General features: G+C 41.5%; 1 protein-coding gene across 4 annotated transcripts in view; it reads left to right on the forward strand.

Moving 5' to 3' along the window:
* Nucleotides 1-15,305, forward strand: part of mink1 (misshapen-like kinase 1) — a 29,870-nt gene that overhangs the window by 3,350 nt on the left and 11,215 nt on the right. The window contains exons 2-20 of one of the 4 annotated variants that reach the window (XM_035627252.2): nucleotides 1,743-1,808; nucleotides 2,177-2,359; nucleotides 2,443-2,553; nucleotides 2,643-2,733; nucleotides 2,843-2,973; nucleotides 3,082-3,136; nucleotides 5,656-5,734; nucleotides 7,203-7,378; nucleotides 7,508-7,577; nucleotides 7,658-7,868; nucleotides 9,689-9,790; nucleotides 10,394-10,480; nucleotides 12,892-13,068; nucleotides 13,172-13,342; nucleotides 13,674-13,940; nucleotides 14,347-14,426; nucleotides 14,531-14,634; nucleotides 14,732-14,823; nucleotides 15,108-15,131. In XM_035627252.2, coding sequence (XP_035483145.1) covers nucleotides 1,743-1,808; nucleotides 2,177-2,359; nucleotides 2,443-2,553; nucleotides 2,643-2,733; nucleotides 2,843-2,973; nucleotides 3,082-3,136; nucleotides 5,656-5,734; nucleotides 7,203-7,378; nucleotides 7,508-7,577; nucleotides 7,658-7,868; nucleotides 9,689-9,790; nucleotides 10,394-10,480; nucleotides 12,892-13,068; nucleotides 13,172-13,342; nucleotides 13,674-13,940; nucleotides 14,347-14,426; nucleotides 14,531-14,634; nucleotides 14,732-14,823; nucleotides 15,108-15,131 — 2,277 coding nt within the window. Of the gene's footprint in view, nucleotides 1-1,742; nucleotides 1,809-2,176; nucleotides 2,360-2,442; nucleotides 2,554-2,642; nucleotides 2,734-2,842; nucleotides 2,974-3,081; nucleotides 3,137-5,655; nucleotides 5,735-7,202; nucleotides 7,379-7,507; nucleotides 7,578-7,657; nucleotides 7,869-9,682; nucleotides 9,791-10,393; nucleotides 10,481-12,891; nucleotides 13,069-13,171; nucleotides 13,343-13,673; nucleotides 13,941-14,346; nucleotides 14,427-14,530; nucleotides 14,635-14,731; nucleotides 14,824-15,107; nucleotides 15,132-15,305 lie in introns of all 4 variants that reach the window. The other 3 variants (XM_035627251.2, XM_035627254.2, XM_035627253.2) reach the window with 3 other exon arrangements.

Below are 15,305 nucleotides of genomic sequence, written 5' to 3' on the forward strand. Positions count from 1 at the left end.
GAATATGGAGAAAAAAAAGGCAAACGTTCCAACATGAAGCTTAATTGTTAGTTAGTCTACTGCATTGTACTGCAGTATGTAGTTTAGTGCAGTACAGTATTTACGAAGCCATCTAAAAATACCTATGGGCAACTAGAAAGTTGTTCTCTCTCCCTGAGTCATTACACAGAATCATTACAGGTTTGGGTTGTGATTTTGACAATTGTTGCAGCTGTATAACCAGAGAGAGGGTAGGCTTTAAAAAACCAACAAGAGGACTTCCTCTGTTAGTTAAGGGGACACCCCCGCAGGAAATGTATGGTCATCTCCCCCATGGACCATAAACCGTGTCTTTTGGAGTTCACACACTGTTGAAATGAGGTTGTTGTTTTGAAGCTGGGTGCAGGTTGACATTAAGAGAAATCCACTGTGTTGCTCCTTGTCGTCAACATGGCAGCATGATATTCCACATGAAGTATCAGAGGAGCAATGTTTATGATTTTAACAAGGCTGACTGTGGATTCCTCCTCTAGTTTTCCTGCTTCTTTGCTTTTATTGCAACCACTGCTGACAATTTGTTTGACTGTGTGTGCTGGTGGTGCTACTCCTCCAACATAACTGTACCCTTCCCCTTCTATCACTTCATTCCTCTCATCCCACTCTCTGTGCTAGACGTGGTTGAAGCTGCCGCCTCTGCCTTTCCGCCCACTCTCATGGCATTATTCTTGTCCATACCCTGCCATCATTCTCTTGCCTCCTAATTTACGTCACGATTGCACCTCTTTTGTGTTGTTGTACATCACGTACTGTAGCTTCAAAATGTGGTTAGTATGTTTTTGTCATCATGTGAGACATGCGCATTCACATATGTGTGGTCACTTCACAATTTTTTACTGCCAGATCTTACAAGTATATTTGTTGTTTTTCTCATAAATGTTCCCTGTCACAAAGGAATGTTTCCCCTTCAAGTTTAAGGTAGTAAACCCATCATTGGAAACAGATGAAAGCAGGATAGGTCATGCTGTACATTCTAAAGCCCAAAGCAGCAGTCCCACCACCCACACATCTTCTTAAAGCCATATTGAAATTGCATGAGGGTGGAACTGCTTGTCATTTTCCCTCATCTCTTGGGGAAGGGGGTTGCATAATTAAGTCAAATCAACCTGCTTATTATTAGTGTCAGTGAAATATACATTGAAGCTTGTAATGAACACATTAGGAGAAGGCCTCAAATCGTGTCCATGTTGTTAGAATCCATCTCTGTATATCTAATCTAGTATCAATGTTTAGTATATCTGCTGGTCTGTTTTCCTTCACATTTAGTCTTGTTTGTGGGTGGTAAGTGTGTGGGTGGGTGGCTGGGAAGATTGAGTTCAGAGGATTTGTGTGGAAATATGGAATTGTTGTACTGGGTTGAAATTGGCTTTACTGTACACAGTTGAAACTGTCTGGGTCTTTTTTGATGTGCTTTTTTGTTAAGTTTGCAGCTTAGCTCATTTAAATAGATGTAAAATGCTTGAATTGCACATGACAATAATTCTAGAAGAAGCTGGCATTTTCCTAATTTTATGTGTTGTTTTATCTACTAAATTAAAGATTCTCAATGTTTTTGCTAAGAACAGAAATCAACAGAAAAATGGCTTATGGCTTGGTTTTATTGTGTCCTCAGCAGAGCCTCAGCAGCGTTTTGTTCTGTCATAACATTTTTGACCAGGCTGTGCTCTACTGTATGACTTATGAATTTGCATCCGTGTCTCCCATAGGATCCAGCAGGCATCTTTGAGCTGGTGGAGGTTGTCGGTAATGGGACATATGGGCAGGTGTACAAGGTGAGACATGATGCCTAGTTGCCACTAGTTGTCTCATGTGCGTTAAAAGTAAAATTGAGCAGGCTAGAGTGTGGCTGCAAAGACCACTCCAGTGTCTGCTCCATGTTAAATGTTCAATTAACTTTTTTGTTCCCAGAATTAGATGTAGCCTACAGCCATGTCAGTAGACGTGTCAGTTGTCAGTGTGAAAAGTTTAAAGTGGCTGTCAGTAAAAGATAAGAGACTCCAGTGGAAGAAAATATCAATTATGAGCAGCAGAATTATATGGTGAAGCCACACTTGATGGGCAGAATTCAAAAAGTTTCAGAAACACAAAATTCCCAGGCTCATTTCAAACTTTTCTGACCCGTCACAACAATCCTACTCAGGGCCGTCACGTGAAGACGGGCCAACTGGCTGCCATCAAGGTGATGGATGTCACGGAAGAGGAAGAAGAGGAGATCAAAGCCGAAATCAACATGCTGAAGAAATACAGTCACCACCGCAACATAGCCACGTACTACGGTGCCTTTGTCAAGAAGAGTCCACCAGGACACGATGACCAGCTATGGGTCTGTCTGCCTTTGTACACCGCCTGATTATTTTATAGCCTCATTTGTTTGTGCTCGCTAAGTTTGTATTTGTCCATATGTAGCTGGTGATGGAGTTTTGCGGGGCGGGATCAGTGACCGACCTGGTAAAAAACACCAAGGGCAGCTCTCTGAAGGAGGACTGGATTGCTTACATCTGCAGAGAGATCCTCAGGGTGAGGGATTGCAATTGCACCAGTGAAAATGAATCTGCAGCAGAGCTCCCTCCTTACTCACCCGTTTTGACTTCTTTGCCTCCACCCAGGGCCTTTCTCACCTCCACGCTCATAAAGTCATCCACAGAGACATCAAGGGCCAGAATGTGCTGCTAACAGAGAACGCAGAGGTCAAACTTGGTATGTTCAACACGTGAAGGTTTTTGGCCATTGTATTAGTACAGTCGGTATATTGTGTCAATCATTGTCTCACACCTTGTCCTCCTCTGATTCCTTTGTCCACATGCAGTTGATTTTGGGGTGAGTGCTCAGTTGGACAGGACCGTTGGGCGTAGGAACACTTTCATTGGCACGCCTTACTGGATGGCACCTGAGGTCATTGCCTGTGATGAGAACCCCGACTCTACCTATGACTACAGGGTAACAGCGTGTGTGTGCGTGTGTGCGTGTGCGTATGCGTGTGCGCGTGTGCGCATGTGTGTGTGTGAGAAAGATAGAGACTGACCTTGTCCCCTGTGTATTTTGCAGAGTGATATCTGGTCCTTGGGGATCACAGCCATTGAGATGGCGGAGGGAGCTCCACGTAAGCCTATACACTTAATTGCACACCTACTTTACCTGTTCTTCGTTGATCCGTACATTTCTGTGCACTCGGATCGTTTTTCACCCTCTCAAAGTCCATTATAAAAGACCTGAATGAGTCTGTCTTGCATATGTGGCCTTGTTGTCTGGGTCTTCAGATGGCCAGCTGACTCACTGTAATCAGGGCAGTGTAGTCGTGAGCTGGCAGTTGGCCTGTGGAGGCTGATTGCACAGTTCTCGCTGGTCTGCTTAGCGGGTAAACGTGTCTGCCTGGAGATTTGGTGTCAAACCCCACTAAGAAGCAAAGAAACACTTGCTCAAGAGTAGTAGCGAAAATATAATATAAATCACAGCTGTGTCTAAAGATATTCCATGTTAAACAGGGACTTAAAAGAGTAACTCACTGTGCCTAGTATCCTGTTATATGATACCTGTTTGTGGCTGTTTTAATGCAGCTATCATAACTAGGATTCATGGGTAATCAGTGTTTCCTGTGGTGCTTGGTGTTCAGGCACATACCAGTTACATAACTTGCCTACCAGCCCCATTGTCTGTTTCATATTTTATAGACATAAAACATATTTTGTTAATTGTTGGGTATCAATGGTAGTGCCTACCATCATTAAATAAGAAAATCTCTAATTTGTAAAATGTAAGTTGTCAATACTTTTGTGAAAGTTAAGGCGCTGCTCCGTGCAGCAGCAGACCCGGGTGACATCGCAGAGTAAGAGTCTTATCACTTGACTAGAGGAGAGATGGCCAACAACGATAATGAGGATTTGGTGTTTAAGGACAGTGTACAATGAAGCAACAGCGCAAAACACCAAGTTAGAGTTTGTGAATGTTATTAATAGAAGTGGACCACAGTCTTTATAGTTAATGAGAAAAACTGCACACAACTTCAAGTGCACGGTGAAGAGCGAGGCTGCCCGCAGCGATATCTAATGTCAAAGATCTCAGTAAGCCTTTTCTCGTAAATTGTCCAGTGCAATCAGTAAATGCCGGTGTCGTCACAAGTTTATTAAGCGGTGGGAAAATCCCACACTGGAATCCCTTATCATAACCCTGCCTACAGCAAGAATTCAATTACACCCCTTTCTTACTTGGTACTGCATTTGCCACTTAACCAGTAGTTGCGCTGGGTTAAGAACTACTTGCGTTGTTGCAATATGTGTATTCACTCTACCTGAATTTTACAGCCACAAGCAGCTTATTGTCAATCTGGTGACAGACTAAGCTTAAGTGAATAAAATATTATTCTCCACTCAAAATTAAGTTTTGCTAAATGATTTGTTAAATAAAATAAGCAATGTCAAGACACCCTATTGGTTTTGGATACTTGTCATTAACTACATAATTATATTGATACAATGAGTAATGGCTCTTTTTTTTTTTTAATGGTTAGTAATCAGTGATGGAAGTCATCATCGGTTGCAGTTGCAACAGAATTTATGCGTGTTGAATATCACTGTTTTGCTGAGTTGCATCACTGCCAGTTACAGTAATGTGTTTATTAGCCTCACTCCGCACACTGAAACAACAGGCTACAACATGTTTGTCAAAAGGGTGTCAGACTCTGCAACTTATGGGATTTGTTTTTAATTCTTCAGTTTGCTTTTTAAGTTATTTGAACATCATACAACCTTTTTTAACGGTTTCAGCATTTTCAAAAATGCAATATCAGGCCAAAGGGGAGTGCCACACTGTTGTTGTTAGAGACAAAAAAATATGAGGTAGCATTGCCCATTGATGGTCACATATCTTCTGAAACCTTTTATTTTGCGTACATTATTTTCTGGCTTATGCACAGAAATGGGGGTGTCTGTTAACAGGTTAAACATCCTTTCACACATTTCTGAGCATTCTGCTCACTTGCTGTTTCAGCAGACACCGCTACACCTCTTCTATTCACCTCAGGTGATTGAACACTAGGGAGGGTATTGCATTGTGTGTTAACCCAATTAAAATAAACTTGAAAGTAAGCCTCGTTTAAACATTCTTACTTTGTGCAATACATGTCAAACATGTATTCTATATGTAGCATGTATGTGCACAATATCAGTATAACTGTGATCCCTGTGTGTTTCGCTGTGGCCCCTAAAATGCTGAAATGAACACTTCTTCACTTTAGTCGTCTTTATCACGTTGCATTTCCTCAAATACTGCATTTCAAAAGCCTGTTTATTGTGAAACTCTAAAGCTAACCAGTCAGGTTTAGCTACTGTACCTACCTACGCTGGGAACACCATGACTCACTGTCCTGGCTATTACATTCAGAAGGCCTTAGGCTCCAGGAAAGACTGGATCACAGCAGCCCGAATGTTTGATGATACAAAGAATATGTGTAATGGTGGCTCGTAATCACAAACTACCATGTTTGGGAATATACATACATCAGGTCTGCTTAAAAATAAATTGTGTTCTAATGTAATTTTTTCTTGCTTTGTCCTGCAACTCTCAGTCTGTGTTGGAGGATTTAATAACACCTAACAACTCTTATCCTCTCCTTTATTTCTGTAGCCCTGTGTGACATGCACCCGATGAGAGCCCTCTTCCTGATTCCCAGGAATCCCCCTCCGAAACTCAAATCCAAAAAATGGTGAGTTATAACAGTCGTATCCAAGACACTTAACAGGCACTCCCCACATCAGGTAAAATGTTTAAAAACGTCAAAACCTTGACATGTTTAGAAAGAGAAAGTTGCTTAAAACGTTACAGAAGAATGTGTTACTCTTTCTGTCTGGTACTGTGCAGTAGAACACTTTGTGTTCCAGTGTTTTTTTCCTATCAAATTACATGGAAACATTTCTATCTAGTGCATCAGCTAAAATGGCAAAGGACTGCTTCACTTTCAACTGTGATTTTCAGTCAGATTTTTTGGGGCGATAATCCAGTTGCATTCAAAATTAAATGCTTTAATAATTAGGTTAATCCAACAAATGAATGTGATATACCAAAGTGGAAAAACAAGGTCAGTGCAAGAGAGCATGTTTACATGCACTTTAATATCAAACATACTCAGAGTACTTGATACATTAGTTACCAGGTGCTGAGCAACAATAACAAGGTTTAATGCATACAAACACTGAATTTAGAGAATTCTGATTGTAAAAGAAGCGATGGGGGAAAAAATACAAATTTGAGAAAAGACCTAGGATTTCTCATAGCAGATGTTGTTGTGCTTAATGTTACTTTGGGTGCATTTGTACATGGATCAGGATCAACATTAGGTTAGGTGTTCCTCGCTCAGATTGCTAAGTGTCTCATCATGTGCTTTGACCCAGTTATGAGAAAAATGTGATTGTGAGCAAGACAAGAAGTTTAGGATTTTAAACTAATTTGTCATCTTCTTTCCCTTACCCTGTTTTTTTTTGTTTTTTTACCCTATGACTTTTCCCTCCTACTCATTGATTTGACCACTGAGTAGACTTTATGTTCCTACATTGTTCAGAATGCAGTTTTATCATTCTCATAACAAAGACACTGTCGGTCAGTGTTGTGCAACTCAAAATGAGCAATTATGCAAATATAAAAACATGAGCCACAGATGGAACGCAATAACATGAACACGTAAATACAATGAACCCAACAGCTCGTGATTACCATCTTTGAACATTATTGAATCCATACACGTACTTTTCATTGCATGGTTATTTTAATGCATTGCATTGTTTTTTATGGTGGCCATGCTCTTATCCTTCTTATACATTTAAGTTGCTGTTGCAATTGAGTGTAAAGAAGTAGCAGCTGGTGGTAAAGTAGTTTCTCTGATTGTTAATAGACTGTATGTTCGGTTGACTGATTAATCACCGTGACTAGTCCTCCTGTCAATCAAATCGATTCTGTAAGGACATTGCAGAATTTTGAATTTTATTGTTGTTGTTAGTTTTCAGTATGGACCTGCTGGAGGCTAAAAACAAATCTTGTTTCACTTGAATCTTTCTGATTTTTGTCGGGTTCTGTCTGGGACTCTGGGCGACATAACAGCCCAACTGTTCCATGCCTCCCCGCTCTCCCTCTCTCTCCCTCGCCAGTTTATCATCCTCTAACCTCCCCCTCCCTCCCAGGTCCAAGAAATTCATTGACTTTATAGAGGGCTGTCTTGTGAAGACGTATCCCAGTCGACCATCCACAGAGCAGCTGCTCAAGCACTCCTTCATCAGGGACCAGCCCACTGAGCGCCAGGTCCGAATTCAGCTCAAAGACCACATTGACCGTACACGCAAGAAAAGGGGTGATAAAGGTAGGCAGGAGAGAGGAAAATAACAAACTGAGTGTGACCCAAGGAACATTGGGTAGTGATCTACTGAAGTCCGCTGTCTGTAGTATGCCAGAATGTTCTGACTTCTCTTTATTCCAATATTACTTACAGAAGAGACAGAGTATGAGTACAGTGGTAGTGATGAAGAGGACGAAAATCGTGGAGATGACCGAGAGTCTAGGTAATTACCATTTATAATCTATGGCTCTAAGTAGTATGAGTTGTTGACTTGTGTCTTCATATTTTCAATTTGTTCATCAGTTCAATCCTCAACGTGCCTGGTGAGTCCACCCTGAGGCGAGACTTCCAGCGCCTGCAGCAGGAGAACAAAGAGCGCTCGGAGGCTCACAAGAGGCAGCAGGCCCAACTGGCTGCTCAGCGCCGGGACCCCGAGGAACACAAGAGGCAACTGTTGCATGACAGACAGAAACGCATTGAAGAGCAGAAGGAACAGCGCCGCCGACTTGAAGAGGTAACAGTATATGTTCCCAATAGTAGCTCAGTTTAGCATTAGGACAGAAAGTCAGGCTCTCTCCAAAGTTACAAAACAGGATGATGAAAAGCGTATCCCTTGATAGAAGGATTAGAAAGTTCTATGAATATAACAGTACTGATACTCAATTAATAAGGTTGGAGGTTGAGTATCAGAAATTTAAATCCTCATCCTTCTTCTCAGAAAATTTGAACAAATTCAAATTGATGTCAAGACATTACATTCATAAAATAAACCATAGAGACTCTGTATTCATTTCCACTATTGACCTTGATTTTGAAATAACTTGCAAAGCTTCTCATTTTACCAGAGGCTCATGATACATATGCTATAGTGTCACACGTTTTAATTCAAAGCAAAACTGTACCAAGCAACGAAAAGATCAGGTTCCCTCTTTGTGACGTGTCCTCACTTATCCTTATCCTGAAGGCACTTAACTACTCGCTCTTTATCTGCAACAGTCGTCAAGCCAGTATTTGGTTTGCCATCACTTGCTTTGGTCACAAGGGAACATTATTTTATCTGCTTTCAACTGCAGGCCTGACTAAATTTTCTGTTGTGTCACATGCTGAATTGTATAAACCGTGAGCATAAGTAATTGAATAAAGGAAGAGGCAACTGTAACAGTGTTTGAATAGCTTAGATTGATTTGAAATGAGGCCTTTAAGACACATGTAGAACACACCAGTGCATTTTACACATCCGTCAGGGTTTTTCTGTCCCTAACTCGGTCTCAATGACTAAATGACTAATTGAAGGTACTGAACAAAAGCTCAGATGAGCAGGGGATCGAGCCAACTCTGCCACCTGAGTCACAAAGTGACAAATGTCAGCATCTGTAAAACGTTTGATGAGCTATTTGATGTGTGGGATTTGAATCAGAAAAGGGCTGCAACTAACGATTATTTTCATTGTCGATTAATCTCTTGAATATTTTTTCTATTAGTTGTTTTTTGCATAAAATGGTGAAAAATGTCAATCATGTTTTCCAAACCACCAAGATGATGTTTTGTTTTGTCCACACACCAAAGATATTAAGTGTACTGTCATAGAGGAGCAATGAAAATGTAAAAAAATATATAAATATAAAAATATTCACATTTAAGAAGCTGAAATCAGCATTTATTCATAAAAAACTACTTGAACAGATGAATTGCTTATCAAAATAGATGGCGATTAATTTGGTAGTCAATTATGCATTATGTAATGATTAACTGTTGCAGCTCTAAAGGAGACACATCATTGCAATGAGTTTGCTAATCAGAATCGTGCAGCAATTGTAAGGTAATTCACCGCAGTGAGGTTGTATTCCCTCAGTCTACCCCTGCTTCCTCCTCTTGTCTTTTCTGGCTCTTTCGTTCACTAGGAAAGTGCCAACAACAACTGAGTGGACAAGGGCTCGAGGTTGTGTCACTGCCAAGTGGGTGGTTCTCTTTTCACCACTAAGAACAAATCTTGTTGTTTCAATACCTTTTTTTTTTATTTATTTATTTTTTTAAACAGGGGAAAACTCCTCCCTGTCAAAGAAGAATAACTGCTCAGTTTGAGTTCAAATCAAAGCAGCACACCGGAAAGATGATTAGGATGTAATAGGTGTGTGTGTTTTTGTTAGTATGACTAACAGCCTCTATTCTGTGCCCTGTGCTCCCGCTCCCTTCATTTCCTTGTTCCAGCGCTTTGCACCAAAAACAACAGAGGGTTTGTTTATAAGCAGGCCATCCGTTATAGAGTCCCCTGTGAAAACCTAGCCACTGTGCTCATTTCTCTTTTCCCTGTCACCCCTTTTTTCCCAGCAACAGAGAAAAGAGCGAGAGATGGTGAGGCAGCAGGATAAAGGTCCCCACCGGAGACTTGACGATATGAGACGGGAGGAAGATAGGAGGTTGGCTGAGAGGGAGCAGGTAACCAACCACAGGAGGCATGGGGCTGTGATCAGCCAATCGGAGCGATGTGTGGGTGTGTCCATCAGCAACACTGTGCAAGTTACCCTGGTGGTGAAATTCCATGAGTAGGTTGCCATAGCAGCAAGGGTCTAAATTAGTGTATTTATTCAGAGATGAGTTTTCTGTGGGTGAGCTCTCTGCGTCTCTTATGCTCCGTATTCCTTCTCCCCTCAGTAACACAAGAGTCTGAGATCAGAGCACCATCACCACGTAGTGCCAAATACTGATTTTATTTTAGTACAAGATTAATAGTTTATGTCAAACTTACATTATTTTTAATCTTCTAATTGAACACAATCTATTTGTAATGCTAGACAGTGGTGTATTTGTTTTAATTCTAACTTTAATTTGTGCGCTACAGTTTCCATACAAGGATGGTGAATGTTTTAACAAAAACATTCAGTGTTTGAACTGTAGATTTTTATCAGTACAACACATGGTTTCTGTTGTTTGCTGGAATTACATTACATAACTGTTATCTGCCTCTGTATCTTCCACATCCCCCACCCGTCTTTGTCCACCTTAATGCCTCTCATTCCTGCCTGTCTTACTTGTTTTCAGGAGTTCATCAGACATAAGTTGGAAGAAGAGCAGCGGCAGTTAGAAATTCTTCAGCAGCAGTTGCTTCAGGAGCAGGCACTGCTAATGGTAACTCGCCCTCACCTGCTTTCATAGTTCTTGTTTTGATGCAGTATTTCCATATCATCCACTCTGTTTCAATACCTCTGAAATATAGTAAATGTGTCTTCATAAAAATGAGACTGTATTCATCAAGGCAAGTGCAGCACCCGTATTCAGAAATGCTCTACAGGCAAGCGCTGACCTACATAATTGGGGCCGTTTTGGGCAACTCTGTGTATCAGTGTAAGTGCGATCTTGCTTACACAAGAAAGAATAACCACACTCCTGACATCTTTGTTTTAGCTATCTCCTGTAATGAGTGTGTGAATGTGATGTGCTGCAATTCTGGTGTGATGGCCACACTTGGAGCTGCAGGATCACGTGACATTCGGTACACAGGCCCCAAAAAACTATTTTCCCTTGCACAGCAATTGCAAATGGAACAAGTTTAAGTGAAACACCCTGAAAACACCCTGAAATGGGTCTTTGCATGATCAGAATTGTGGTATTGCTCTTGTCCATATTGAAAACATCATTCAAACATTCATAGTGGGGTTGGAAAAGGTATGTGAACCCCTCAGCTACAAAATTTAAATGGAGTCAAGAGGTACCAAACCTGCAGTCCAATTAATGCAGCCAGAATGGAGGTCTGAGTTAAAGCTACTCTGACTTATAAAAAACACTCAGATATTTTGATTTTTGCTGTTCACACGTAGCATCTGCTGATGTTAGAGATCTGAGAAAACTGATAGTCATGAATGGTTGATTTGAATAAAGTGTGAAAGTGTTACAGCGCAATCTCATAGACTTCAGATATTGATCAGTCCGCAGTTGGACAAAGTGTCTATAAATTGAGACTAGTTCTGTAGCTATTTAGTGTAGAAGTGGGCGCAAAGCTAAACGGATTCCAAAAGCACAAAGCAGAATGATCAGTAGCGTAAAGAAGCCCAGAGTAACATCTGAAGGCTTAAAGGAATCATGTGTTCTTGAGACTTTGCACAGATCATTAAACAGGCTTTGTGACCATAGCAAACAGACCATTCTGACACTCCTCAGCACTACTGGGAAAAGTTTGTGGACTGATGAAACCAAGGTTGAATTGTTTGGGAAGAACATGCAGCACCAAGAATGGTGTAATAATGACACTGCAGCACAACAACATGAAAGCATCATCCAAGAGGTGAAGTACAGTGGAGGGAAAGTCATTGTGTGAGAATGATTTGCTGCATCTACATTACAATAAGTGCATTCAACATGAAGATATTACCCAAAAGTGCAAGAATCGATGGAGTACATAAACATTTATCAAATAGGCGAAAACAGCTTCAAGTGTTTCAATCTAGTCAGCCACCATTCATTGCATAATAAAATTCAATGCTCTAAATCTTTTCTCTTTTTTTTGCTAAATACATTTCAAGATATGGGGCTAAAATTGAGTCTCTCCATTTGCTTGGAGCTCTCCTCATCCTTCAGAAGGGAATATCAGTGTTTTGTGATCTCATATTTAGCATGAAAATGGATAAAAATCTCATCATAATCACTGGCTTCAAACTAATTGATCTCTCAACTATTTTGGGGCTGTGGATGATTTTTCTTAAAAGAAAGAAAAGTAAATTCAATATGTCAGTGTTGCACGGTAGCTGTGTAGCTGTGTTAGCCTACACATCTATTTCCACCACAGCATATATTTAAGGTCCCTCTCAGAGATATAATGTCTCCATTGTGTCCTTGTTCTACTCTGAAATCCCCTCAAACACTGGGAAGCACCTGGGTGAAGCGACCTCACCAGGTGCCAAGCTGGAATTTCTCATTGACTTGTAAGTCTAGTGATTTGTGGCCTGTTGTGTTTTGCAGAAATCCATATTAAGTTAAAGAAGTTTAACTTAACCATGTTAACAGTTAGTTTTGATTTCTTTTACCAAAGGTCGTTTCAGACATTCACGTATTTCATTGCATTTACAGAATGGGCTGTTCTTCTCTGCTGTCGTACAATGTGAATTTGAGTCTACATGTCTTGTCTGGTGACAATGGTTGAATCTCTTTTTCATTTTTCTTCCTAGTTTCCTTAAGAACAGGGAGACAATCAAAAGTCTTGAAGAGCAGTGCCTGTTACTCACAATGAAATACCAATAAGTCAACTGACTCACTTTTACACTGTTTAATATAGAGCACACAAATGCTTAGCTCCACACACAATCAGTAGTTTTTTGATGTGGGTTGGTAATTTACTAGTGTAATAAAAAAATAGTACAAACCTCGGCTTAAAAAGTCTGCCCCAAATAATTACTGTGTCAGTAGATGATAAATCAGCTTTCGTTCAAGTCAATGCAGACTTGCTGTTTGCAGATTGGTTGGTTTAGTTCTGATCTACCTGACAAGTCCATCGTGTCCAGTCTGAGGCAAAGAGAATCTTGACTGCAGTGTGTTTCTTTACTCAGGAGTATAAGCGAAAGCAGCTGGAGGAGCAGCGTCAGTCCGAGAGACTACAGAGGCAGCTGCAGCAGGAGCATGCCTACCTGGTCTCTCTGCAGCAGCAGCAGCAAGAAAAGAAGCCCCAGCTCTACCACTATAACAAAAACATGGAGTCCAACAACAAACCTACTTGGGCTCGTGAGGTAGTAATGTCACCTACATCATGTCACATCAGACAACACCACAGTCCATTTACTGCACACAGGCCTACGTGGGGAAATTGTTTCACTGTTATTCATATTTCAGGTGGAGGAGAGGAGTAAGCTCAACAGACAGGGCTCTCCAAAAATCTGCACCACCGTCTCTGACACTGCCATCCAGTCACGCTCTGACTCAATCAGCCAGTCAGGAGTGGGCCAGTCTGCTCAGACTCCACCAATGCAGAGGCCCGTTGAACCCCAAGGAGGACAGGGCAAGGTAGGTGCTTGCAAGTGTTTGAAATTCAGTTCTTTATGATCTCCCAGGGGGAAAAAAACATAGAAGATGCAACTGCCTAAATCTTTCTGCCACTTAATTCTTAGCTGCTTTGCTCCTCATTGTCTTTGCTACTTTATTTACACCTTCTCTTTCTTCTTTTCTTTCTCCACCCATCATTCGGTTCCTACGCGTAAAAAAAAAACCTTGGAATACAAACAAAACCTTGCATTTTCTTCACTTTGGCCTGCTTCTCCGACTGTCTTGTGCTCTCTTCCTTCCGCTCGGCTCCTCTTCCCTACCGGTGTGCTGCTGCTGCTCCTGTCTTCTGCAGTTCCAGATGGCTCACTTGGTTCCTCTGAAGCCATATGCTGCCCCCGTCCCTCGCTCCCAGTCCCTCTGTGACCAGCCCACTAAGACCATGTCCGCCTTCCCCACCCAGGATCCCTCCCTCATCCCCGCCCCCCGCCCCATCCACTCTAGAGAACTGGTGCGTCAGAACTCAGACCCCACGTCTGAAACCCCGGCACCACAGGCACACCAAATCAGAGAGGAACGTGGCCCCTGGATCCGCCTGCCAGATATGGAACTCCCACCCAAGGTAAGACCTTGTTGCTGGTTTTGACCCGGCAGCATTTGTGAAACCCTAAACATAACCACAGTTTGCACAAAAGAAAAAACTTCACCTCCAAAAACCAAACCAATGTTGATATGCATTTGGTTGTGTTGGTTTAAATCGCACCATGTATTAATATGCTTATATCTAAGGAAAACTTTCCATGGGTGAGGATTCCATTTATGTGAATACTTTCAAAGGTTTTTTTTGTCATTAGAATTGGCAGTGCAACATTTGGCTGGCTGGTCTGTCTCCTAAAAGGCAATCTTCTAGGAAATCACTGTCAATTACTAGGGTGTTATTAGGGTTTAAAACAACCCCCCAAAAGATCACTAGCTACTATTTAAGCAAAATCATGGCAAATGTAAGACTATGATGTTCTTGTCTTCAGATTCCACAAAGGACAGCGTCTATTGCTACAGCTCTCAACACCAACCTCACCTCTGGCATAAGGCATCCAGTAAGAGCCAGGTACTGACAACTGCTAAATGCTTTGAGCCGTTTAATTAGTGTCAACTTAAGAGTGGTAGGTTTTAATGATGACTTGATATAAGCGATTTGTATCCTCATGGCAGCAATCCAGACCTCAGCCGCAATGACCGCTGGGAGAGAGGAGACAGTATGAGCATCCTATCCAATCTGCCCCAGACTGGTTCTCTGGAGAGGCACCGCATTCTCAGTGAGTCTCTCCCCAGTGACATTTCTCTCCAGACTGTCTTTGCAGTAAGCTTGATTTCAGAACTATAACCACACCACACAACACTGTGATTTTTCAGGTTCCTCCAAAATGGATTCGCCCGTTCACTCGCACGACAGTCGCCATAAGCCAGGGGAGTCCCGCACCTCTTCCCGCCCCGGGCGTCCTGCTGTAGGTGTTCTTTACTGCTGTAGTTATATTGGCCGTGTGTCCGTTATTCACTACTGATGAGGGTTGCATGGTGCAATACATATTTGATAGTAAGAAAAGAAAAAAACACTAACTTACTGTACATATGCTCTGTCCTCTCTGCAACTGTGCATAATGCACCTGTTCTGCTAATCTACTTACTTTTCTCCTCAAATAACCTTTCCTCTATGCATTATGTACTCAACACTGTTACTGTTTATCCTCTTTTCAAATCCCTGTTTGTTCACATCACCTCACATGTACAGAGTTACAAGAGAGCTATAGGGGAGGTTAGTATCACAGCCTTCGTGCGTTGTGCTATGCTCAGTGTTCATGCATGAGCTTTTATCGGCATTCATTGGCTGTAGCATATTCATGTAGAATGAGTTGCATGCTTTGTAGCGTCGTCCTATATTGGGTAAATCATGTTTTTTGTCTTTGTATTGATATTTTTGAGTAAATAT

The sequence above is a fragment of the Scophthalmus maximus genome, chromosome 2 (genome assembly GCF_022379125.1).
Source record: "Scophthalmus maximus strain ysfricsl-2021 chromosome 2, ASM2237912v1, whole genome shotgun sequence".
NCBI classification, from domain to species: domain Eukaryota; kingdom Metazoa; phylum Chordata; class Actinopteri; order Pleuronectiformes; family Scophthalmidae; genus Scophthalmus; species Scophthalmus maximus.